At 43.6% G+C, this 26,614-nt stretch overlaps 1 protein-coding gene and 2 non-coding genes across 3 annotated transcripts; 1 reads left to right on the top strand and 2 right to left on the bottom strand.

The window, feature by feature from the left end:
- The first annotated feature begins 1,481 nt into the window (after positions 1-1,481).
- LOC106587389 (kinesin-like protein kif7) lies at positions 1,482-13,170 on the top strand. The gene is made up of 20 exons (XM_014175743.3): positions 1,482-1,783; positions 3,697-4,111; positions 4,632-4,832; positions 5,001-5,403; positions 5,531-5,878; positions 6,067-6,259; positions 6,707-6,850; positions 7,236-7,394; positions 7,526-7,674; positions 7,781-7,902; positions 8,015-8,149; positions 8,277-8,485; positions 8,623-8,820; positions 9,082-9,207; positions 10,114-10,290; positions 10,471-10,686; positions 10,915-11,121; positions 11,289-11,487; positions 11,770-11,931; positions 12,280-13,170. Exons 2-20 carry the CDS (start codon positions 3,784-3,786, stop codon positions 12,669-12,671), a joined length of 4,068 nt encoding a protein of 1,355 aa, XP_014031218.3. The 5' UTR covers positions 1,482-1,783; positions 3,697-3,783; the 3' UTR covers positions 12,672-13,170.
- A 2,890-nt stretch (positions 13,171-16,060) lies between these two features.
- Positions 16,061-16,133, bottom strand: trnar-acg (transfer RNA arginine (anticodon ACG)). Its single transcript has one exon. It is a non-coding gene; the product is annotated as a tRNA-Arg (tRNA).
- A 994-nt stretch (positions 16,134-17,127) lies between these two features.
- trnar-acg (transfer RNA arginine (anticodon ACG)) lies at positions 17,128-17,200 on the bottom strand. Its single transcript has one exon. It is a non-coding gene; the product is annotated as a tRNA-Arg (tRNA).
- Positions 17,201-26,614: the final 9,414 nt, after the last annotated feature.

Genomic DNA, 26,614 nt, shown 5'->3' with positions numbered 1-26,614 from the left:
GTTTCTCCCATTTTTCTCTGCAGATTCTCTCAAGCTCTGTCAAGTTGGATTGGGAGCGTCGCTGCACAGCTTTTTTCAGGTCTCTCCAGAGATGTTCGATCGGGTTCAAGTCCGGGCTCTGGCTGAGCCGTCACGGACATTCAGAGTCATTGTCCTGTTGGAAGGTGAACCTTCGCTCCAGTCTGAGGTCCTGAGCGCTCTGGAGTAGGTTTTCATCAAGGATCTCTCTGAACGTTGCTCTGTTTCGCTTTCCCTCGATCCTGACTAGTCTCCCAGTCCTGCCGCTGAAAAACATCCCCACAGCATGATGCTGCCACCACCATGCTTCACTGTAGGGATGGTGCCAGGTATCCTCCAAACGTGATGCTTGGAGCTCAATCTTGGTTTCATCAGACCAGAGAATCTTGTTTCTCATGTCAGAGTCCATTAGGTGCAATTTGGCAAACTCCAAGTGGGCTTTCATGTGCCTTTTACTGAGGAGTAGCTTCCGTCTGGCCACTCTACCATAAATGCCTGATTGGTGGAGTGCTGCAGAGATGGTTGTCCTTCTGGAACGTTCTCCCATCTCCACCGAGGAACTCTGGATCTCTGTCAGAGTGACCATCAGGTTCTTGGTCACCTCCCTGACCAAGGCCCTTCTTCCTCGATTGCACAGTTTGGCCTGGCCGCCAGCTCTAGGAAGAGTCTTGGTGGTTCCAAACTTCTTCCATTTAAGAATGATGGAGAATGATGGAGGACACTGTGTTCTTGGGGACCTTCAATGCTGCAGAAAACAGCATTACATCCCCAACAAAGACAGATCAAGCAGTAATCTGTCTCATAGAATCTTCAAAATTAAGTTTGAATGAAATCAAAGACTGTGGCATTTGCTGTGTAGTATCAATCATTTATAGTGAACTATAGTGCCTTTCCAAATCATGTCCAATCAATTGAATTTACCACAGATGGACTCCAATTAAGTTGTAGAAACATCTCAAGGACGATCAATGGAAACAGGAGGCACCTGAGCAAAAGTTCAAGTCTCATAGCAAAGGGTCTGAATACTTATGTAAATAAAGTATCTGTTTTTAATTTTTTATAAATTTGCAAACATTTCTAATAACCTGTTTTTGCTTTATCATTATGGGGTATTTTGTGTAGATTGAGGAACATATTTTATTTAATCCATTTTAGAATAAGGTTGTAATGTAACAAAATGTGGAAGAAGGGAAGCGGTTTGACTACTTCAGATAACATAATATAACCATATGTGGATATTGCAATAATAATAATAATAATAATAATACAAATAATGAGACTATGATTAACCATGTTTTAATGTTGAAGGATAAACTGCCAAATAACCTACTGCATATTTGCTAGAGTACTCTTATTTCTCTTGTCTTATTCAAATGTAAAAAACCGGAGAAGATTCAGAATCATAGTTTGTTTGATTACAGTCAGAGCGATTTCAATTGAACACGCTCAGCACATTACTTTGGACGGGTTGTGAATAGATACAGTACAGCTACGACCGGAAGTGACTTTTCATAGTACGCTAGTAGAGGATTTTAGCTAACCTTAACCTAATTATCCTAACCTGCTACGAAAAAGTAACTTACGGTCATGGATGTATACTCAAAGATGTGTTCTATCTGTGCTACCACATAGTCCAAACCCTTTGGACGGGCATCTGCTAGTGTCTACTGAATGACATCACTTCATCCAAACATTCCCACACCTTTCCTGCAACTCTCAAGTCTCTCTGCGGGAGGTTAATGGATTGGAAGATGAAAAGTTTTCAGTAAGTGAATACATTGCAATATGTTATTTACGTATTCATTTTACACACTTGTTTTTTCCTGCTTTATGTATGCATAAGAGGTACGGGATAACTAATTTGTGTGTAACAACAACAAAAACGTTGTAGCTAATGTTAGCTGGCTAACTTTTTTGGGCCAAAAACTGCTAGCTAACGATGGCATTCTGTGAAGATATTCAACCAAATTAGCTATTTTGGCAAGTAACGTTACGGTATACGTATGTATTTTGTTGTTCTCGTAAAACAATGTTAGCCAGCTAGTTAGTTAACAAAAAAAGTTACTTTCCTCGCTAGTTAGCCAGCTAGCTACCGAGACTATCATTAGATCTGGTCCATCGCGCGATAACGAATTGGCTGGTCATTTTTTTATTAATTTAACTAGGCAAGTCAGTTAAGAACAAATTCTTATTTACAATGACGGCCTACCAGAAGGCAAAAGGCCTCCTGCTGGACGGGGGCCTGGGATTAAAAATAAATACAATATAAATATAGGACAAAACACACATCACAACAAGAGACAAGAGAGACCGAAGACAACAACATAGCAAGGCAGCAACACATGACAACACAGCATGGTAGCAGCACAAAATATGGTACAAACATTATTGGCTCAAAGGGAAAGAAGGTAGAGACAACAATACATCACACAGAGCAGCCACAACGGTCATCTGCTAACATCTTCAGTCTGAGTGTTATTTTTGGCTGTAAATTACTTTTGTTTAGTGACTGGCATCAATATACCATTGCTGTACCTCAGAGTAAAGATGTTGCCAGAGTGATGGATAACGTTTTCTTATGTGCGCACAGGGTGGCGTACTTTTAGGCGTTTTGGTCCACGCTCATACGTTGGATCGCCACTAGTGAAAGCGCACCCGACGCCAGTGGTCGAAAGTATTTTATTTAGGATAAATGGTACCCTGCACACGCAGAGAAGGGTCAGAGAGAAAGATGCGAAGCGTTCGTATGTATGGGCTAATTTTTACCTGAACTTGTCGCCTGCCTTCCTACCTTTGGGACAGTGACTCCCATTATTAGGGCGGAGACATGAACATCTCATCATTATATACAGATCTCTGGAAAACTTCTCCAGTCTGCACTCTCTGGCACCATTTATACTTTTGGGTCTACTCCACAAATCCTTGATTGGGTTCGTTTATGCAATGGACACGCAATGGACCAGGGCTATGCCATCCTGTGTGTAGCTAAGCTAAAGCTAGCCTGCAGGCTGTGCGAGTTCCAAATCAAAGTTTTTGTTTACTTGGCGGCCAAGACGTCAGACATCTTTTTCATGCTAATTAATGTATACAAATCCCCAAAACAAATTCAGACTGAATGTGCTGTTTAGCAGATGACTAGCCAGTTACAGAAATCCACATCTTGTTTCGCTAGATGCTTATTTTAGTATAACGACATAACAATTCCATCTATGAAGTTCCCATCATAGCATGGACTCATTGGCAATGTCTATATAACGATAGAGCTAGGCAAATATTTAAGCAATAAGGCCCGAGGGGGTGTGGTATATGACCAATATACCACGGCCTGGATACAGCCCTTAGCCATGGTATATTGGCCATATACCACAAACCGTATTGCTATTATAAACTGGTTACCAATGTCATTAGAGCAGTAAAAATAAATGTTTTGTCATACCCGTGGTATATGGTCTGATATACCATGGTTTTCAGCCAATCAGCCTTCAGGGCTCGAACTACCCAGTTTATAATATATTATTTACACAATATATTTGTTGTGCCTCTTTCTATTAGCATTTTCTTTCACACATTTTATTTCTTTCCAACATGGATCACATTGAATGTTAACATATTTTCTGTATGAGGATTATTGATGTGGTTTTCTGTATGAGTTGATTGTGGTTATTTTGGCCTGTGTAGGATGTCCTGTCTAAGATGATTGAACTCACAAACCAGAAACCCTGAAGGGACTCCTGGACCCCTGACAGCTAGCCTAGCCTGTCAGCGATGTCTCCCAAAGTGCCTGGCCATGGCAGGGCGGAGGACATGGCGGTGCAGGTCGCTGTTCGAGTGCGCCCCCTGCTGCCCAAGGAGCTGCTGCACAGCCACGAGAGCTGCATGACGGCTGACCCTGAGCAGCGCAGGGTCACTCTGGGTCACAACCGACACTTCCACTGTGACTTCCTGTTTGAGGAGACCAGCTGCCAGGAGGAGGTGTACGCTGTGTGTGTCCAGCCCCTCATAGAGGCCTTCTTTCAGGGCTTCAACACCACTGTCTTCGCCTATGGACAGACGGGCTCTGGCAAGACATACACTATTGGAGAGGCCAACATTTGTGAGTTTCTGGTTTCTTCCCTGCTACCTGCAATGTTTGGTCATTTAATAATTTTTGTTCTATGGCTTTTGAGTCCGATCAAAGGAGATGTACTTGCTTGTAGTGTAGAGGAGCGGAGAATGGATGCACGTCTTCTGGTGTGTGATATATAAATGCTGATATGCAGAGAGTTCACACCCATCCTGGAAGCCAACTGCACTTCCTACAATTCAGCTGCTACAGCCTGCGGGAACAGTCCATACCAGACAGGCTTGCCATCTGAGCTACTGGTGTGTGAGATGGCAAAGCTGTGTGGGTGGGTTATGGTTATAACACAGAGCGTGTGTGTTTGTGTGAGATGAAGTATGTGTTATATTAGATCAGTTCTGTGGTGCATGTGTGTGTCAGAGGTACGTGTTCCTTCAATGAAAACAGTGCAAAGCTGCAGGCAATGGTTTTATATACGTACATACTTAATTATCCTCAGAGAGGTTACTAGGCTATACCATACAGGGTATATGAACCCAGTGTCTGTGTGTAGCTTCCTTTAGGGATGAGGAGCAGGGCATCGTCCCCAGGGCTGTGGCTGAGGTCTTCAAGCTGCTGGATGAGAATGACCTCATTGACTTCTCTGTCCGAGTGTCTTACCTGGAGGTGTACAAGGAGGACTTCAGGGACCTGCTGGAGGTGGAGACAGCCAGCAAGGACATCCACATCAGAGAGGATGACAAGGGCAACATTGGTATGGATCTTTTTTGTTTGTTTTTCCAACAAATATTTATCACAAACAAGCATCTCTTTGTGTTGTCAGGGATCTTAAATTTCAACATGAGGGTAGGGAGTAGTCAAAGTCATGTGTGTTAGTTATTCATGGCTCTGTCTGTGCTCATGTTTGTGCGCTTCCCTGCAGTGCTGTGCGGGGTGAAGGAGTGTGAGGCGGAGGGGCTGGACGAGGTGCTGAGCCTGCTGGAGTCTGGCAACACAGCCAGACACACAGGTGCCACCCAGATGAACCCCCACTCCAGCCGCTCACACACCATCTTCAGCGTGCATATGGACCAGCGCCGCGGCGGCTCCTGTGCCCATGGTAACCCCACCACGGGCACCGGGCCTCACGTCCTCTCCTCTAAGTTCCACTTTGTGGACCTGGCGGGGTCGGAGAGGATCCTCCGCACAGGGAACACAGGGGAGAGGCTGAAGGAGAGCATCCAGATCAACAGTGGCCTGCTGGCCCTGGGGAATGTCATAGGAGCCCTGGGAGACCCCAAGAGGAGAGGCACCCATATACCATACAGGGACTCCAAAATCACCAGGTATGTATTCCTCTAACATTTGGGGACTCATAAAATGGTGTGCAGGATATATTGTTTTCCTCCTCTTTTTTTTGTGTGCAAGTAATTTCCCCCCGATTGACTTATGACATTTAAAATCTGTATTCAGGATCTTGAAAGATTCTCTGGGAGGAAACGCCAAAACGCTGATGATTGCATGCATTAGCCCCTCCTCTGTGGACTTTGACGAGAGCCTGAACACACTGAACTATGCCAAGCGGGCCCGCAACATCCAGAACCGGGCCACGGTGAACTGCCGAGGAGAGCCGGACCGTGTGGAGGGGCTGGAGCAGCAGATCCGGGCGCTCCGCAGGGCTCTTGAAAACCGTCAGCGCTCAGAGACCCGTATCATTGCCCGCTCGGACCCAGACAAGCGGTCTCGCCCCGGAGAGGGAGAGATCATCACACTGCAAGCCCAGAGTGCCCACTACAGGACCTGCACTGACACTGCATACAGGTGAGATGAAACTGCTTTATTTTTCTTAATAATCATTGGCAATAAGTTCAGTAGTTGACTAGATGTAATATAATCAGTTTCATAAACACAGTGCACTTTATTGTGAGGACAGATGTGTGTGGGTATTGTTTGGCTAATGAGCTCAGGAGTAGTTGTCTGAATATGGAAGTCTGTGTACCCATCCCCAGGTTGCTGTGTGAGCTGCAGGGTGAGGGGGCGCTGACTGTGGAGCAAGGCCTGAGGGTGAAGGACTGGCTGTGTTCTGTGGAGGAAGAACGCAGCGGCCTGACCACTGCCTCAGGACCTGACAGCGGCATCGAGAGCAGCTCCACCGAGGACACCGCCGCTCTGAGGAGGGGGAGGGCTGCCATTAAGAACCAGGTCCATACACACATTAACAATCACTACATCACTCACTACATATTCATAAAGCTCCAATTTATTCAAAGAAAAGGCTTAACAAAATATTTTATCTTATCAACAAGAGGTTCATCCTAGGGCTGGGTAATATATCGTATTTTGAGGTATACCGGTATGGACCCATATACTGCTATGGGCTTTTACAATGCTGTTTATAGCGATATGTTGATACAGTGCTAAGTTAACAGTTCTATAAAGTGGACTACTTCACGGTCAGTTTTTTCCTAGTTTGATTTGTGTTTAAAGCAGTCAGAATGGCAGAAGCCCAGCCCTAGTTCATCCTATCCTAAAAACATTCAAACAACCTGATAGAGTTATGGTGGTAAGGCATCAGTCATCTCACCAAACAATCCAGGAAGTGTTGTTGTGCTCTGTGACTCATAATGTATCTGTCATTGAACCCCACAGGAGGCAGAGAGTGGTGGGGAGGAGTGGGGCCGTCAGAAGGAGGAGAGTGTGGCTCAGCTCCAGGGCCAGGTCCAGCAGCTGGAGAGAGAGAACACAGACTTCCTGGCTGCTCTGGAGGACGCCATGGAGCAGTACAAACAGCAGGTCAGAACTACACAGCATTTTGACTTCTTACTGGTTTTTTAGTGTTCAACATGACAGCACTGTAATTATCAAATATATTTATAAAGCCCTTCTTATATCAGCTGATGTCACAAAGTGCTGTACAGAAACCCAGCCTAAAACCCCAAACAGCAAGCAATGCAGGTGTAGAAGCACGGTGGCTAGGAAAAACTCCCTAGAAAGGCCAGAACATAGGAAGAAACCTAATCAAAGAATAAAAGCAAATACATTTTGTCTCATTTCTTAAGTCTGTCCTCACTTGCCTCCTATATTTCAGTACTAGTCTCTGTCGATAATCATTTCCATCTTGAGAGATGATCAACATTGTTCATTGTTTCAATGTTATATTCTCTCCCCCTCCCCCTAGAGTGATAAGCTGCAGGAGCAGCAGGACGTGATAGTGGAGCTGCAGTGCCTGCTCTCGGGGCCAGGTGTACCAGGGCTGGGATTACACCTGACACCACGCCCCCACACCGCCCCCCAGGGCTCCACGCGCCACTCCCACAACGGACTCACCAACAGACAGGTATCTGACTGATCAGCACCTCTTAGTAGTGGAATGAAAACGGGCATGAAGTTCCAGTCTCAACGTTAATCAGTAGTGTGTTCCACAGTGTATGTCGCTGTGTGCTATGAGTGTGACTGTGTTGGCTGTAGGTTGGTCCACTGGAGAGCAGCTCATTTGGTGACCAGATCCAGTGTGGTTATGGTCAATCTTCTCATGACCACGAGGACCTGGGAGGGGGAGAGGTGAAGGACTCTGAGGAGGAGGACACTTACGTCAACATGAGCCATGACAGACGGAAGTATGGAATATCACATCTTTATTTAGAGTGAGATCAGGCAGATTATAGAATGCCCAAGCATCATTGACTGTCTAGGTTATTGATGGCTACTGTATGTATCTCTTAGACACGTGAATCTGACTTGGACTAAGAGAGATATCATGGGTGGATCAGCAGCTGGAGGGAGAGGTCTCCTGTCTCAGCTGCCTGGGCTGCCTGCCTCTGAACAATTCTCCACCAGGCGACCATGTGAGTCCCACAGCAGGACGGGGCCTAATCAAATTCTAAATGAACTAATTCAAAGTTAAGTTATGACTGTGGACGCACTAACGTGTGTTTGTGTCCCCTTCTCTCTGTGCAGCCAACTCCAGTGTAGGGGAGAGCTCAGTGGGGCTGGGGTCAGAGTGGGGCCTGCTACAGGCCCAGCAGAAGATCAGAGAGCTGTCTGTCACTATCCGCATGAAGGAGGAGCTCATCAGAGAACTGGTCAAGACAGGTACATACCTAAGACCATTCCTTCCTGGCTTTCTATATGATGGCAATCACATGCCTGTTTTCTCCCTATAAACAATACGTAATGTACCATGGAGTGGTGGGACAGATGTTATCGTGTGTTACTGTAGGTAAGGACGCCCAGGCTCTGAACAGGCAGTACACCCGTAAGATCTCTGCCCTGGAGGGGGAAGCTGAGCAGGCCAGGCAGGAAGTCCAGGAGGCCCAGAGACAGCTTCAGGATCTGGAGAAACAGGAGAAGGAGACCAGCGGTGTCACTGACAGGACCAGGGCCCAGGAGTGTCGCAGGAAGATAGCTGCAGCACAGAGCAAAGTACAGGTCTGTCTGTCTGAGTCGGACTCCTACACTAATGCATGCTGTACACTCGTAACATCAGTTAGTGTGTCTGCTCATAGTGGATGTTTGTACTTGCCTGTGTCGGTTTGTTCATATATGTGTGTGTGTGTGCGCGTTAGGTCCTGAGCCAGCGTCAGAGGGACACTGCACGGCTGGCCTCACTGTCTGCGCAGAGCGAGCGGCGTGTTTCGGAGCTGGAGCGCAGCGTGCAGGGCATGAGGCAGCAGCAGGAGCAGCTGCAGAGACGTCTGCGACACGAGAGCCAACAGAAACGACGTCTGGAGACAGAGATGCAGCGACGCACGCACAGAGTCAAGGTGCAGCCCTGGAGAATGTAGAATACCTGCTAAGAAACAGAGTGGAGCAGGACAATGCTGTGGTTTTTACAGATTGGTATTTGTCACATCAAAAGTCTCCAGTGATCACATGGCATCAACACATGACTAATTTGCATTCATAGCATATTCCATACACTCCACTGTGGCCTAAATTCTGTGGACAGAATCATAAAATATGATGTATCCCTGAATACTCCTTCTTTCCCTCCATCCCTCCCTCTTTCATCCCGCCCTCCCCAGGAGCTGGAGATAAAGAATGAACAGCAGCAGAAGATCCTGAGGATAAAGACGGAGGAGATTGCTGCCTTCCAGAGACAGAGACGTAGCGGCAGCAACGGCTCTGTCATATCACTGGAGGAACAGCTGGTGGGACATGGGTCTTCTACAATGCTTATGAAGCATTTATATAGCACATATAAACAGTTTAAGTATTTATACACTAGTTATACAATAGGCATAGAATCTCAGAAGCATTTATACAGATGTTACATACAAGCCATGTTCATTCACCTCTATACAGTAGTTCTACACCATTTATAATATAATTCTACAGCCTTTTCACATATTTTATGTGGTTTTACACAGTTTCCTCTATATATGAGCCAAGGACATAAAACAACAAAACACTAGCCTGGCCAGGAGATCAGCTGGCTACATATTTAGACAAAAGGCATGTTTCAACATCCAAAGGCTTTATTTCCATTGTTAAAAGTGAAAGATGAAAAATGCCTCGTATCCCCCAGCAACTATATGCAGCTGAGTTTCCCCTTTGTGCGTCTTATATCTCACACTCATAGTACACATTGAGTGGAGAGAGTGGAGAGTCATTAACTGATGTGCCTGGACAGGCCCAGAGCTCACACTCACACTGGACCAGCGTGATACACAGCCACCATACTGAACTCTGTGTGAATGCCTGTTTTAGTTGGTCTCTTAGCTTGGGCTTTTTAATGAAGAGAGTAAGAGACCTGGCAGTCTGTGTGATGGAGATAGGTGCGATATAGATCAATACACTGAATGATGGGCAATCAACAACAAAAATTCTCAGCTGCCTGTCAGTTATAGATTTACAATTTTGTGAGGCACAAGTGTTTAATTGTTATTTTCCGAGCTTCCAATGAGCAAAATGGCTTGTCTTGTTATTGAATGTGTGTGCGCCCCTTTGTGGGCAATGTGTGTTACTTCAGAAAAATTGAGTTCCTTTGTACGGTACTACCGTGTTTCATTGTGGATCCAAATGAAGTGTGTCTGCATGTGTTCCTGTGCGAGCAGAAGATTGAGGAGCAGAAGCGCTGGCTGGATGAGGAGATGGAAAGTGTTCTGGAGCAGAGGAAAGGACTGGAGGACCTGGAGGGAGAGCTGACCAAGAGGGAACAGATCCTAGCCAAGAAGGAGGCCCTGCTGCAGGAGCGCAGTGGCCTGGAGACCAAGAGACTCCGCTCCAGTCAGGTACACACATTAAACAGGCCCCACACTCTCAGTGGCCCTACAGGTATAGTGGTTTGCCAAGCTAATTTCACTGTCAATTTAATGATTTACTGTACTTCTATTTGATAAATCATTCATAAATCTAGTACGGCCTAGTAGCGTCTTTCCTTCAACTGTAGTATATCTCTTCTCTCCCCGTAGGCCCTCAGTGAGGACCTGGTGACGCTGTCTGGCCGTATCGAGTCTCTGGAGCGGGAGCTGAGTGACAGGAACGGCCTGCTCCGCAGCAGCAGTGCCCAGGACTCCCAGCAGATCCGCCAGGAGATCAACAACCTGCGCCAGGAGAAGGACACACTGCTCAAACAGAGAGTGGAGCTGGATGACAAACTACGACAGGGTAGTCTGCTCTCACCAGAGGTCAGAGACCCTACAGGCTTACAGAAGCTTCTAACACCGCCCCAACACTTCTCTGTGGATTCTTTCCATACGTAGTATTATTTGTATAGTTTCTGTAGTTTGGCGTGTTAGGTGCTGAGTGTCAATGCTGGCGGTGCCCCTGTAGTTTGGTATATTGTGTGTGTGCTTGTATTTCCCCCCCCCCCCCCCCCATTTCAACCCCTGTGGTTCTTTTTGTTCTGTCCCCAGGAGGAGCGGTCTGTGTTCCAGCTGGACGAGGCCATCGAGGCTCTGGACGCGGCTATAGAGTATAAGAACGAGGCCATCACCCAGAGACAGAGGCAGCTGAGGGCCTCTGCCAGCATGCTCTCCCAGTGGGAGATGAACCTCATGGCCAAACTCAGCTACTTGTCTGCCTCAGAGACCCGTGCACTGCTCTGCAAGTACTTTGACAAGGTCTGTCTGTGTGGCCCTCTTCCCTACTGTTGTGGTTTTCACTGTGTCTGCTCAAATACATGGCCGCATAGCCTACGTGTACACAGCAAATCTCCATTATGATTCAAAGCAGCATGGAAAGGGAGTGAGAGAGAAAGATAGGGGATGTAAGTTGTTTGTGTGTGTAGGTGGTGTCGCTGCGGGAGGAGGAGCGTAAGCTGCAGCTGGCCCTGGCAGATCTGGAGATGCGTGGTGAGGAGCAGCTGCAGCTGGTGCAGTGGCTGGAGAACGCTCTGGACCGCACGCAGCTCGACACGGACCGCAGGCTCACACAGCAGCAGAAGGAGCACGAGAGGAGTGTACAGCTACTGCTGCAGCAGTGCCGAGGTGGGCCTCACACAAATAAATACACACACCTGTAGGATTTAGGCAGAACATGTCAGAATATAAACAACATTTTTGTTTTCAACGAAGATCTAGGCACATTTACGCATATCTTTTTTATTTATTTATATATTGTTGATATTTTATCTCCATTCAGTTTGCCCTGTCTATACCCTCCATTCAATCCTCCCACACCCAGTGTGATAAAAGCCACTAGGCCTATTATCTGCAGCGCAGTGTTCCTCAGGTATTGTTGTGGTCCGCCTGATGTTTACTTCCCTACAGAGCAAATGGACGAGGGCCTGGCGGGGAGGCAGAGGCAGTACGAAGGCTGGATCCATAACCTCAGTAAAGAGCTCAACCACTACAAGGCTGCCAACCTGGAACTGAGCAACCGGTTCAGGGAGCTGTGTGGCAACGCCAGCCAACCCATGGAGCAGGGAAAGGGTAATGTATGGCTCATTTTGGATAGGGACATACTATTGTCATTTTTTTCAAAGCGCTCTAGTCAGTGGGTAAAGTACATTAATGTAACATAATGTAGGTAAGATAACAGAAGGTAAGGGTATAAAAAACAATCCAATCTCTGATTTCTGCTAAAAATAATCCTCATCTGCTCAAATACTCAGACATCTGCTCTCTCTCTCAGATAAAAAAGTATATATGTAAAATGCACATCTGTTAGGGAATAATAAGTATTCAGTGTTTGTGACTGAGTATTCCTCCTAGTCTGTCCTGTTCAATGCTGGGCTGTGAGGCATGTGAATATTCATTATTTTATATGTTGTGTTGCAGTTCCGGTCTTTGAGGGCAGAACAGCAGGCAGTGGCAGTGTGGAGAGGCTGAGCCGAGGCCCAGACGACAGCCGTAGGGGAGGACCAGGGGAGCCAGAGAGACCAACCAGGTCCCGGGAGGAAATAAGGGAGCTGGTCAACGCCCCTCTCCCTGCCACATGGAGGCGCTCCTCCCTCCCCACTGAGGACCCCTGCGGCATGGAGGAGTTACAGCAGCAGGTGGCCATGGAGACGCCTGTAAAGCGGGTGGTTCAGACCGGTACGGGCCCTTGGAGTGGGACGACATCTCTGCCATTTGCCAAATCACGCAGAGAGTCCCGCCGATCCAGCCTCAATACCGGACCATTGATCTCAAACAGTTCCAGAATTGATGTGAGGAAAAATCCTGTTTAGAAGCACAAGGACCTCATGGTAGAATCAAGTTGAAAAGCAAAAGGACCTTAGGCAGAATTCAGTTTAAATGCCAAAGGACTTAATGGCAGGATCCTGTTTAAAATGCAACAGTATCAAGTTCAATTCAACATGTCAAAATTTACTTTTTTTTAACCTGTTTTCATATTGTTAAAATTATGTATTTGTTTTATAACCTGTAAGTATCTTTTTCATTCATCCATTCTTATTTTTCTATATTTGTGGTTTTATAAATAAATGTTGGAAGAATGCTCTTCATTTTCTACATCAAGCACTTTTCTTTTCCTCCGTGTAATTCATATCCGCTTTTACAATCATAGACGTTGTCATCATCGGTTATATCCTTCACTGTTGCTATTTATCCTTCACTGTTGCTATTTTGTCATCACTACCCATTTCTGTATGTGAAATAAAATACGATTCTTGCTTCTGTAATCCCATACATTTGGACATCAATCAATAAAATGTATTTTGTAAAGCCCTTTTTACTTATGTGCTATACAGATACCCAGCCTAAAACCCCAAAGGGCAAGCAATGCAGAGGCACAGTGGCTAGGGAAAAACTCCCTAGAAGGGCGGAACCGGGCTCCGGGAGGTGGCTAGTCATAGAATTAGAATACTACAATGGGAATGAAACTTATTACGATGGGATAAAAATCAACCATTTTGGTCAGGGAGTTGGTCAACCATGGTATGACTGTGCTGTGATAAAATATTGTGTGAAATAATGAATTTGAAGAATGTAACTGCACTGTATGATTGTTAGTTAGACAGACAGTTCTAGAAGAATGATTCCATACATTTGTCCATTAACTTCCAATATGTCAACATTACATTCAAACAATGCAGTCACTCCACAGCCATACACTGGCTGAAATCAGTTGATGGCAAGTTGTAAATGCAACTTGATATTGTATCATATAATAGCACAGCTTTCCAAGAAAATGGAAATATAGACATTTATGATCTGTTTACATATACATTACCAAACGCTTGTCAAACATCTCATTCTAAAACCATGGGCATTAGTATGGAGTTGGTCCCCCCTTTGCTGCTACAGTAGCCTCCACTCTTCTGGGAAGGCTTTCCACTAGATGTTGGAACATTGCTGCGGGGACTTGCTTCCATTCAGCCACAAGAGCATTAGTGAGGTTGGGCACTGATGTTGGGCGATTAGGCCTGGCTTACAGTCAGCGTTACAATTCATCCATGGTGTTTGATGGGGTTGGTGTCAGGGCTCTGTGCAGGCCAGTCAAGTTCTTCCACACTGATCTCGACAAATCATTTGTGTATGGATCTCGCTTTGTACATGGGGCATTGTCATGCTGAAACAGGAAAGGGCCTTCCCCAAACTGTTGCCACAAAGTTGGAAGCACAGAATCGTCTAGAAAGTCATTGTATGCTGTAGCGTTAAGATTTCCTTTCACTGGAACTAAGGGGCCTAGCCCGAAAAATGAAAAATAGCCCCAGACCATTAGTTCTCCTCCACCAAACTTCTCAGCTGGCACTATGCATTGGGACAGGTAGAGTTCTCATGGCATCCGCCAAATCCAGATTTGTCTGTGTTCTTTTGCCCATCTTAATATTTTCTTTTTATTGGCCAGTCTGAGATATGGCTTTTTCTTTGAAACTCTGCCTAGAAGGTCAGCATCCCGGAGTCGCCTCTTCACGGTTGACGTTGAGACTGGTGTTTTGCGGGTACTATTTAATGAAGCTGCCAGTTGAGGACTTGTGAGGCGTCTTTTTCTCAAACTAGACACTCTGATGTACTTGTCCTCTTGTTCAGTTGTGCACCGGGGCCTCCCACTCCTCTTTCTATTCTGGTTAGAGCCAGTTTGCGCTGTTCTGTGAAGGGAGTAGTACACAGCGTTGTATGAGATCTTCAGTTTCTTGGCATTTTCTCACATGGAATAGCCTTCATTTCTCAGAACTAGAATAGACTGATGAGTTTCAGAAGAAAGGTCTTTGTTTCTGGACATTTTGATCCTGTAATCGAACCCACAAATGCTGATGCTCCAGATACTCAACGAGTTTAAAGGTCCGTTTTATTGCTTCTTTAATCAAGACAACATTTTCCAGCTGTACTAACAATTTCAAAAGGGTTTTCTAATGATCAATTAGCCTTTTAAAATGATAAACTTGGATTAGCTAACACAACATGCCATTGGAGCACAGGAGTGAAGGTTGCTGATAATGGGCCTCTGTATGCCTATGTTGATATTCCATTAAAAATAAGCTGTTTCCAGCTACAATAGTCTACACTGTATTTCTGATCAATTTGATGTTATTTTAATGGACAAAAAAAATGCTTTTCTTTAAAAAACGAGTACATTTCTAAGTGACCCCAAACTTTTGAACGGTAGTGTAGTCTATAAATGAGTTCGGCTGCTACAGAGGGCAAATATAGTACACAATGATTTCTAATGCTGATCTAACGATCCTGGATAAAATATGCCAGCTTGCCAGAAATCGAACCTAGAATCTTCCAAACCGTAGTCAGACGCGTTATGCGCCACACAAGCCCTCAGCTGTAATTGATCAAGTCATGGTAAATTATTGGTAGTGAAACTGTACAATATGTTTCGAATTTGCAAAACATATGGTATGTTACACATTCTAGCTAGGTGATTAACGTTAGCTAGCTGGCTAACGTTAGCTAGGCTAGGGGTTAAGGTTAGAGAGTTAAGTTCAGAAGTTAGGTTAAAGGGTTAAGGTTAGATAAAAAGGTTAAGGTTAGGAGAAGAGTTAGCTAACATGTTAGTTTCAAAGTAGCTAAAAAGTAGTAATTAGTTGAAAAGTTGCTAATTAGCTAAAATTGTCAGTTATAAGATTGGAACTCACAGCCTTTAGGTTGAAAATGCAGAGCTATATGGAGCCCTCCACATTGTTACATAATCTGGGAGACACAAATTAATGTGATAAAGAGATCAATTTGGCCTCTGCGTGCCTAACTCCGGAAATAGCATCACACCATTCATATGGCGCCTCCGACCAAATTTTCGGATCAAGCATAAATTCTCTTAACACTACTGTCTGTGTTGATAATTGGGCACCCCCATAACAAATCACCCCCCTCATACTGAAATATCGACAATGTTCTGAACGTTTTATCTCACTCAGTACAGCAGCCCAGCCCCGATTTGTGGTTAGCAAACTGTGAATAGCCTGGGTAATTATAACAAAGACACTGGAATAAAGCTAACGTTATCTACTTTAGCTAGCTAACGCTATTTAGCTTCACATATGCCTCTCTTAGTGATAACAATGCATTGTTTCCGCGGAGCCTTTTTATTTGGATGAACTGAATAGACAACCCATCATGTGAGAATCTCGTTTTGTGATTTGGATGGATGGAGCAAAAATAAAATGAACGAGCTTGCCAGGAGTCGAACCTAGAATCTTCTGATCCGTAGTCAGACGCGTTATCCATTGCGCCACAAGCCCTCTCCTGACCTAAGATGACAAAATAGCAATTTTTTTATTGGGCAATTCCTGGTAAAATTTTTGTAGTGAAACTGAATGTGATTGGTTAGCATAAAGCTAGCAGCTTGGTCACTCCAGCGTCTGCAATAGCCATACAGCTTTTACTGAGATGCGACCTGTGCAGAAGGCAGGGCACTCATACTGTGTGGAGCAGAGCTGTTGTGAAGGGAGTTTGTGTATATACAGGACGTACCGCCCCCACCTACCGTCAACCAATCATCTCATTGCGGAGCTTTATGGAGCACTCAACAAAATTACAACATTTGGGAAGCTGTGTGGTACAGACAGAGCTCGATTTGCAACCTGGTTTCAGAGCATTTCGTATTATTCTGTACCTAAATCCGAAGACGCCCCATTTAGTATAATATGTATGGTATGTATTAATTTGTGGATGTCCAAAACGTATGAAAAATTATGAATTTGCTAAATGTACAATATGTTTCGAATTTGCAAAACATATGATATGTTACACATTCTGGCTAGGTGACTAATGTTAGCTAGCTGGCAAACATTAGCTAAACTAGGGGTTAGGGTTCATCATAGAGTTACATTTAGGAGTTAGGTTAAAGGGTTAAGTTACTCCGTTATTGCTTCACACCATCCATATGGCGCTTCCGCCCACATGTTCAGATCAAGCATAAATTGGCTCTTAACGTTAACGTTAGTGTCTGTGTTGCCAACCAGGCACCCCCATAACAAATCACCCCTCTTCAACTGAAATATCGACAATGTTCTTCAGCCCGGGCACTGATTTGAGGTCGGCAACTGTGTTATGAATAGCCTGCGTGATGATAACAAAGATCTAACTTAGCTAACATTATTTAGCTTCACATATTCCTCTCTGGTGATAACAATGGCTATTTTCTGCAGAGCCTCTTTATTTGGAAGCATTGACATCCAATTATGTGAGAATCTCGTTGTGTGATTTGGATGGGTGGAGCAAAAATAAAATGAACGAGCTTGCCAGGAGTCGAACCTAGAATCTTCTGATCCGTAGTCAGACGCGTTATCCATTGCGCCACAAGCCCGCTTCTAAACTATTTGCCCGCCATTGCGCTTTTATTATTGGTTTATTCCTGGTAATATCTTGCAGTGATATTGTCTGTGATTGGCTTGTGCGTAATTTCTTCGGAGGCGGACAGCTATATGATTAGTCCTCACCCTGCTTTTAATATTCGGGGACATCAAGGATTTTCTTAGATGCATTTTTTAAATTCGTTTTTCTGATATAACTACACGTCGAGCATTTTGTCCAGTAGACCTCTTGTTGACGCTGTATGTATTCATTATAACATACATATAGTTATATTCTTGTGTATTGTATTTTATTACTCTTGTGTTACTATTTCAAACTGCATTGTTGAGGGCTCGTAAGCAAGCATTTCACGGGAAAGTCTACCGTCGAATGTGACAAATACACACTCGTAAGCAAGCATTTCACGGTAAAGTCTACCGTCGAATGTGACAAATACAATTTGATTTGCATGTATTTTTCCCCCCTAAATATAATATACGTATAACTAAATGCCCCTGTGAGCTTAACTGTCATTACTCCAATGTTTGTCAACACTGTAAATGTAAGTACATGTACACTGTATAGCTTCAAAACATGGTTAAAACTATAATTTTGATATCATGGATGGTCAGTCTTCTGTCTATGAATTTGAGAGTGGTTACATTTCTCCTGCCCCATCCCTCAGCTTTTTACCAAAACAGTGGTTGTTGCAACTGTGGCCGGCAGCCATTTTAGGCCTAGGTTTCAATGGCAAATAAGTAGGCTATGACTATTGGTCAAACAGTAAAACTACTCATAACTCAACCATGCTATGCAACATGGTAAAGTATATTTATGCAACAGATTATACTATCTAAACTCAGCAAAAAAAGAAACGTCCTCTCACTGTCAACTGCGTTTATCTTCAGCAAACTTAACAGATGTAAATATTTGTATGAACATAGCAAGATTCATCAACTGAGACATAAACTGAACAAGTTCCTCATGCATGTGACTAACATAAATTGAATAATGTGTCCCTGAACAAAGGGGAGGTCAAAATCAAAAGTAACAGTCAGTATCTGTTGTGGCCACCAGCTGCATTAAGTACTGCAGTGCATCTCCTCCTCGTGGACTGCACCAGATTTGCCAGTTCTTGCTGTGAGATGTTACCCTGCTCTTCCACCAAGGCACCTGCAAGTTCCCGGACATTTCTGGCTCGGCCCTCCCTCACGCATTTTTGGTTCACTCAGAACGAATGTGTGTGCGCTTGAGCGTTTAGGCCTATATTATTTTATAAAAAATGTTGTTCTTTGAATTAGTTCATTCTATTCATTTAAATATTTGGATTGTTCATATCTTCATTTTTTAAATATTTTTATAAATAGATTTGGCTCTTCTGATATGCAAGCCGGCTCCCAACGTTCACCTACAAGAGCCGGCTCTTAGAGCCGACTCGTCCGTGAACGACCCATCACTACAGTCTCCAACTGCACAGAGAGAGTGGATGCTCCTGTATCTCTGTGCTGCTTCTTTCACCTCTAGACTTCTCCATTCAACTTTTACCACCTCCTGACACCTTTCATCTGGACTCCTTTAGTGTGTGCGCTTCACTGCCCAAAGTAAGTAGACTTAGTGGAGCCAGAGTGTCTTTGTGTATTAGTTTATGCACCTGTTGTATTCTATGTAACAAACACTTATTACCGGCTTACTAACTATTCAACTGTTATCAAACTGGTATTTGGTGTAATTTAAACTCAGCAAGAAAAGAAATGTCCCTTTTTCAAGACACTGTCTTTCAAAGATAATTCGTAAAAATCCCAATAACTTCACAGATCTTCATTGTAAAGGGTTTAAACACTGTTTCCCATGCTTGTTCAATGAACCATAAACAATTAATGAACATGCACCTGTGGAACGGTCGTTAAGACACTAACAGCTTACAGACGGTAGGCAATTAAGGTCACAGTTATGAAAACTTAGGACACTAAAGAGGCCTTTCTACTGACTCTGAAAAACACCAAAAGAAAGATGCCTAGGGTATCATGACACAAGGCGAGACCCAGAAGCCGACACAGGAGGCAGATGGTTGGAGTCTTACAATATTTATTCATCCAATAGGGTAAAGCAAGAGAATGGTCGCAGACAGGCAAAGGGTCAAAACCAGTTTGGAGTCCAAAAGGTACCGAAGGGCAGGCAGAATCAAGGTCAGGGCAGGCAGGATGATCAGGCAGGCGGAAAAGTAGTCCTGAGTCAGGCAGGGGTCAAAACCGGGAAGACTATCAAAAAGAGAATAAAAAAGGGAGTACGGGAAAAACACACTGGTTGACTTAACTAACATAAAGACGAACTGGCACAGAGAGACAGGAAACACAAGGATAAATACACTGGGGAAAATAAGCGACACCTAGAGGGGGTGGAGACAATAACAGGAGCAGGTGAAACAGATCAGGGCGTGACACAGGGTCCCTACTAGAGGTCGACCGATAATGATTTTTCAACACCGATACCAATTATTGGAGGGCCAAAAAAGCCGCTACCGATTAATCGGCCAATTTTTTACACAATGTATTTATTTGTAATAATGACAATTACAACAATACTGAATGAACACTTATTTTAACTTAATATAATACATCAATAAAATCAATTTAGCCTCAAATAAATAATGAAACATGTTCAATTTGGTTTAAATAATGCAAAACAAAGTGTTGGAGAAGAAAGTAAAAGTGCAATATGTGCCATGTAAGAAAGTTAACGTTTAAGTGCCTTGCTCAGAACATGGGAACATATGAAGGCTGGTGGTTCCTTTTAACATGAGTCTTCAATATTCCCAGGTAAGAAGTTTTAGGTTGTAGTTATTATAGGAATTATAGGACTATTTCTCTATACGATTTGTATTTCATATACCTTTGACTATTGGATGTTCTAATAGGCACTTTAGTATTGCCAGTGTAACAGTATATCTTCCGTCCCTCTCCTCGCTCCTACCTGAGCTCGAACCAGAAACACATCGACAACACCCACCCTCGAAGCAGCGTTACCCATGCAGAGCAAGGGGAACAACTACTCCAAGTCTCAGAGCGAGTGACGTTTGAAACGCTATTAGCGCGCACCCCACTAACTAGCTAGCCATTTCACATCGGTTACACTAGCCTAATCTTGGGAGTTGATAGGCTTGAAGGGGTGGGTATAATTTGTGGAACGTTCCAACAGGAATCTGTTCCAAAAAACATAAAGTAAAAGGTTGCCAACCAACAACGCATACAAAGTAGCAACGCATACAAACCTAGCTAACTAGCTGCCGAATAGGCAACAACTCACCACGTACCTTATTGTTAATGTTTGTCCATAGGCAACCAGAGTGAGGACAGACATTTTTCAGAATAAACGTGATGAATGAAAAACGCAATGAAATAGACCACTCCCTACCCGGTATCTTATTCTGACGCTATACAACTTTGTATGCATTGTTTTTTGGCAACCTTGTTATTTTCGAAGTTTTTGGAATAGATTCCTGTTGGAACGTTCCACAAATTATACCCACCCGGCTTGAAGTCATAAACAGCGCAATGCCTGAAGCACAGCTTAGAGCTGCTGGCAAAACGCACGAAAGTGCTGTTTGAATGAACCGTTCCGTATTTTATCTAACGGGTGGCATCCCTAAGTCTAAATATTCCTGTTACATTGCACAACCTTCAATGTTATGTCATAATTACGTAAAATTCTGGCAAATTAGTTCGCAACGAGCGAGGCGGCCCAAACTGTTGCATATACCCTGACTGCGTGCAATGAACGCAAGATAAGTGACACAATTTCATGTTAGCAGGCAATATTAACTAAATATGCTGGTCTAAAAATATATACTTGTGTATTGGTTTTAAAGAAAGGCATTGATGTTTATGGTTAGGTACGTTGGTGCAATGACAGTGCTTTTTTTGCAAATGCGTTTGTTAAATCAACACCCATTTGTCGAAGTAGGCTGTGATTCAATGAGAAATTAACAGGCACCGCATCGATTATATGCAACGCAGGACACGTTAGATAAACTAGTAATATCATCAACCATGTGTAGTTAACTAGTGATAATGTTAAGATTGATAGTTTTTTATAAGATAAGTTTAATGCTAGCTAGCAACTTACCTTGGCTTCTTGCTGCACTCGCGTAACAGGTAGTCAGCCTGCCATGCAGGCTCCTCATGGAGTGCAATGTAAGACAGATGGTTAGAGCGTTGGACTAGTAACCGGAAGGTTGCAAAAATGAATCCCCGAATCCCCCCAGTTAACCCCCGTTCCTAGGCTGTCATTGAAAATAAGAATGTGTTCTTAATCTGACCTGTCTAGTTAAATAAAGGTGTAAAAAAAAATATATATATAATAAAAAATGTAAACAAAAATAAATCGTCAAATCGTTGGCCAAAAATACCAATTACCGATTGTTATGAAAAGTTGAAATCGGCCCTAATTAATCGGCCATTCCGATTAATCGGTCGACCTCTAGTCCCTACTCATCTGTGTGAACGTGCAGTGGCAGACCACGTGTAACAACACCTGCACAGGATTGGTACATCCGAACATCACACCTGCGGGACAGGTACAGGATGGCAACAACAACTGCCCGAGTTACACCAGGAATGCATAATCCCTCCATCAGTGCTCAGACTGTCCGCAATAGGCTGAGAGAGAATGGACTCAGGGCTTGTAGGCCTGTTGTAAGGCAGGTCCTCACCAGACATCACCGGCAACAACGTCGCCTATGGAAACAAACCCACCATCGCTGGACCAGACAGGACTGGCAAAAAGTTCTCTTCACTGACGAGTCGCGGTTTTGTCTCACCAGGGGTGATGGTCGGATTTGCGTTTATCGTCAAAGGAATGTGCATTACACCGATGCCTGTACTCTGGAGCAGGATCGATTTGGAGGTGGAGGGTCCTTCATGCTCTGGGGTGGTGTGTCACAGCATCATCGGACTGAGCTTGTTGTCATTGCAGGCAATCTCAACGCTGTGCTTTACAGGGAAGACATCCTCCTGCCTCACGTAGTACCCTTCCTGCAGGCTCATCCTGACATGGCCCTCCAGCATGACAATGTGATTTCCTGCAAGACAGGAATGTCAGTGTTCTGCCATGGCCAGCGAAGAGCCCGGATCTCAATCCCATTGAGCATGTCTGGGACCTGTTGGATCGGAGGGTGAGGGCTAGGGCAATTCACCCCAGAAATGTCTGGGAACTTGCAGGTGCCTTGGTGGAAGAGCAGGGTAACATCTCACAGCAAGAACTGGCAAATCTGGTGCAGTCCATGAGGAGGAGATGCACTGCAGTACTTAATGCAGCTGGTGGCCACACCAAATACTGACTGTTACTTTTGACCCCCCCTTTGTTCAGGGACACATTATTCCATTTCTGTTAGTCACATGTCTATGGAACTTGTTCAGTTTGTCTCAGTTGTTGAATCTTGTTATGTTCATACAAATATTTACACATGTTAAGTTTGCTGAAAATAAACACAGTTTACAATGAGAGGACGTTTCTTTTTTTGCTGAGTTTAGATAGTATAATCTGTTGCATAAATATACTTGACCATGTTGCATAGCATGGTCGAGTTATGAGTAGTTTTACTGTTTCTTTTTTTGCTGAGTTTATATTAAAAAAGTTATACTTTAAATGTACATGTGTTATAGCATCCTTCTTTTTTACATTTATTTCCATTTGTGCAATGCTGCCGTTTTGCAAATTGTTATTTATTTTTCTTTGATATGGTGCAATATTCTATTATACTGTTCAGATTGTATTCATTTTGAATGGTTAGATTTATATGCACTTTGTTTATATACATTAAAAAGTTATACTTTAAATGCAAATGTTTAATAGCATTATTTTTCCTAACAAAACAATGCATTTTTAAATACATTGTAGTTAAGGTAGAGTATGATTTCATTTAATAATTGAATTAGAATTGTTTTAACACAAATCATAGTCAAACTATCACAAACTGTTTGACTTGAAAAAATACAAAGCATCTATTTTTTAAAGAGCCGTTTAAGAGCCAAAAGAGCCTGCTCTTTTTGGAGTGCTGAACCGAATGAGACGGCTCACTGAAAAAGTCGGAATGCCCATCACTAGGAGACTGACATTAGAATCAGCCTAAACTGGTCAAAACCAGGTAACTGTCTGCAGCTGATTGGCGAAATAGGTCTGGCACTCAGAATCACAGTTGTCGGGCTACATGGCAACAAATCAGAGGTCAGGTGGCCAAGGTCAGGAAGGTGAGAGAGTTCAACAGCCAGACACTTAAGCACTGTAATGATGAGCGGTGTCAGAGGGAAAAGGCTATGATCATTGCTATCTGGGATTCTTGGGATGTCCTTACATTTAAAATGGTTAGGGTTGGTTAAGGGATATGGTTAGGGTAGGGGTTAAGGTTAGGGCTGGGGTTTAGGGTAGGGACATCACAAGGATCCCATATAGCACTAACCATAAGACTATATGGACACTGCTGACCTGCAAATTAGATTTAGATTAGGTTAAGGTTGGGGTTAAGGGTTTAGGAGGATATTGTGAACTAATGTCTCAAGGGGAAAATTGTCTTAGACACTGTACATTACACACTCAACATAAAACATACATTGCACGTTAAACTTATCATCATACACTTCTCATATAGCCACATACATAATACTTTGAATATTCCCTTATTCTGTCAGCAGCGTACTAACACAACTCAGCCATACTTATTGCTGTTTAGGTATTAGATGGATAGGGGAATGAAGCAGTGCCTATACCTGTTCAGCTTACATGTGGGTACCATATAGCAGGGGTACTGAAGTACTATTTGAGAAGCTCTGGTCACACAAATGTCCTAGGTGGCAAAGGTCCGGATGGATAATGGAATTTATCGGCGTAGTAACAAACCCCCACCTCGCAATCCATGCGACCCCAAACTGTTCACACCCCTCTTGTTGGTGGAGAGAATATGTTGCTGTTTTAAAGCAAATTTCCCGCAATTCTATGCATTATTCCATGTTTTATGTGTGTTTTTATGATACCAGGAAGCCCGGTTTGTATTGACCCCGTTCTTGGTCCGGATCTGGTCCACAGTCCGCCAGTAGAGTGTGGATGCCCTAGTGTCTGCCTGAGGGGAGTTACTGATACTCAGAGTAAATTACATGGGAGGGATCTGAAACACCTTTCTGTGCTTGTCTGATAAAGGTCTGTTCAAATACAGGCTGCAGTGAGGGATGTTGCCTAACACCCATTAGCTTCATGGCAATTTGTATCAGGCAGACAATTTGGGATTTAAGTTGGACTGATAAATTGACAAACCAGACTGTGAAGCCATATCTCAGGATACTCAATGACCACATCGTAGAACAGGAGTATTATTTTCCGGTCAACTCCAAAACCCTGAGTCTACTTGGACCTCCCAGCTCAATTAATAGGTTCACCAGTCTTCCTGCTGCTCCGGAGACTCCCGTACACAGAGCAGGGCTTGGACCAGCCTTTGGTTCTCCAGGAGCAGAACCTGGTGCTTTGTGTCTACACCTTGATGTCCCGCTGTCTCTCCATCAACATCAGCTCACACCCCAGAGCCTGCAGTCTGAACCCAGAACCAGCCATAGAGAAAAATACCCGGGGCAAGGGGTTATTGAAGTCTTCATAAAAAATGTGTTTTCTGTCTCTCAGAACTTTATGCCTAGTTATACACAGAATGTACAAAACTTTAGGAACACCTTCCTAATATTGAGTTACACCCCCTCAGAACATCCTCAATTTGTCAGGGCATTGACTCTACAAGGTGTTGAAGGGTTCCATAGTGATGCTGGCCCATGTTGACTCCAATGCTTCCCACAATTGTGTCAAGTTGACTGGATGTCCTTTGGGTGGTGGACCATTCTTGATACACATGGAAAACGCTTGAGCGTGAAAAACCCAGCATTGTTGCAGTTCTTGACACACAAACCGGTGCGCCTGGCACCTACTACTGTACCATACCCTGTTCAAAGACACTTCACCCTCTGAATGGCACACAGACACAATCCATGTCTCAATTGTCTCAAGACTTAAAAATCATTCTATAACCTGTCTCTTCCCCTTCATCTACACTGATTGAAGTGGACATTACAGGTGACATCAATAAGGGATCATAGTTTTTCCCACTAGCAATGACTTTGCTGATAAATACTTTGTTTAAGGAAAATGTATTGATATGATTGTCATGTGTTGTTGTCTCACCTACAGTAGCTATCTTAAGATGAATGCACTAATGTAAGTCACTCTGGATAAGACCGTATGCTAAATTACTAAAATGGAAATGTAAAATGGATTCACCTGGTCAGTCTATGTCATGGAAAGAGCAATGTTTTGTCCACTCAGTGTAAACTAAGCTTTATAAACTAGGTTTTTACACATTTTTGCACCTGCAAAATACATACCAACTGACATGCTGTCTTTTAGCATTCTCCAGACAAGCCTAAAGAGCACCTCTTCCTGGTAGCTGAGCTGTAATTACAGGTTGACAGGCTGGGGTCATCTCCATTACCCTCTGCTACGTCCTGAGACAGGAGTGAACAGGTGGATTCTGCTTGTGTGAACAAGCTTTTCAGGAGGTCTGACTTTAAATAATATCCATCACACTATCTTGAAATATCTGTAAGAAAATAATTTGATGTAAAAACTGATCGTTGCAGACGGCCGTCGTGCAATCTGATGTAAGACAATGGTGCTCGCCCCACATTCTTGCATGTAGCAGAGCAGTTCTGAGAGTCGCAGTGTGGAAAGTGTTGCAATTCAGACAGCGACAAAAGGACATGGATTTGTTAATCATGTCTGCTATAAGAGCAATGTTGACCTACTTATATAGTTGTTGTGTTGTGCTGTCTATAGTTTGTCTGTCTTTGTATATTCCACCTCATTTCTAGGCTAGTCCTACAGTAGAGGGCACTATGTTGGGTCACGGATCATGGTCACATGTAGGCCTATATAGACCCACAGGTGACCAGTAATTAGGGATGTATAGGTATGGAGAGCATATGTTTCCTGCTCAAGTGTTAACCCTTTGTAACTATGATATGGCAGATGGCAATTACATCTGCCAGTATGGAATTCTTGCTGTTTTAATATTTGCTGCTAATAAATGGGTAAAAGACCCAACTAAAAGATCCAGGTCTGGAAAGCAGATGTGTTTTGCATTTATGAACATTTGCAATCCAGCCTGTGCTGGCTAGGCTGCATCTGCCCTTTTCCTAATTTGATGATGTTGTATGCATATTATGGAACATAAGTTTGTAGAAACCATTTGTTGATCAATTGTTTTTCAATCCCATTTATTTAATCGAAGTGTGTTTGTTATTCATTATTGATTGTTAGTGTAAAATAGCCTGCAATTTGAATTGTTTTACTTTATGGATTCATACACTAGACGGCGGCAAAGGACTGGAACATTTTTACT

The sequence above is a fragment of the Salmo salar genome, chromosome 26 (assembly GCF_965601325.2).
Source record: "Salmo salar chromosome 26, fSalSal1, whole genome shotgun sequence".
Classification (NCBI taxonomy): domain Eukaryota; kingdom Metazoa; phylum Chordata; class Actinopteri; order Salmoniformes; family Salmonidae; genus Salmo; species Salmo salar.
Note: the sequence above shows the minus strand (reverse complement) of the source record. Positions and strands in the feature narration are given on the sequence as shown.

What these genes read in the sequence shown, in the direction of transcription:
- LOC106587389 (XM_014175743.3), top strand. Translation starts at nt 3,784, where the DNA reads ATGTCTCCCAAAGTGCCTGGCCATGGCAGGGCGGAGGACATGGCGGTG. An exon ending in CAGCACAGAGCAAAGTACAG is followed by an intron (nt 8,486 to 8,622) that starts GTCTGTCTGTCT and finishes TGTGCGCGTTAG; the next exon opens with GTCCTGAGCCAGCGTCAGAG. An exon ending in AGAGACTCCGCTCCAGTCAG is followed by an intron (nt 10,291 to 10,470) that starts GTACACACATTA and finishes CTCTCCCCGTAG; the next exon opens with GCCCTCAGTGAGGACCTGGT.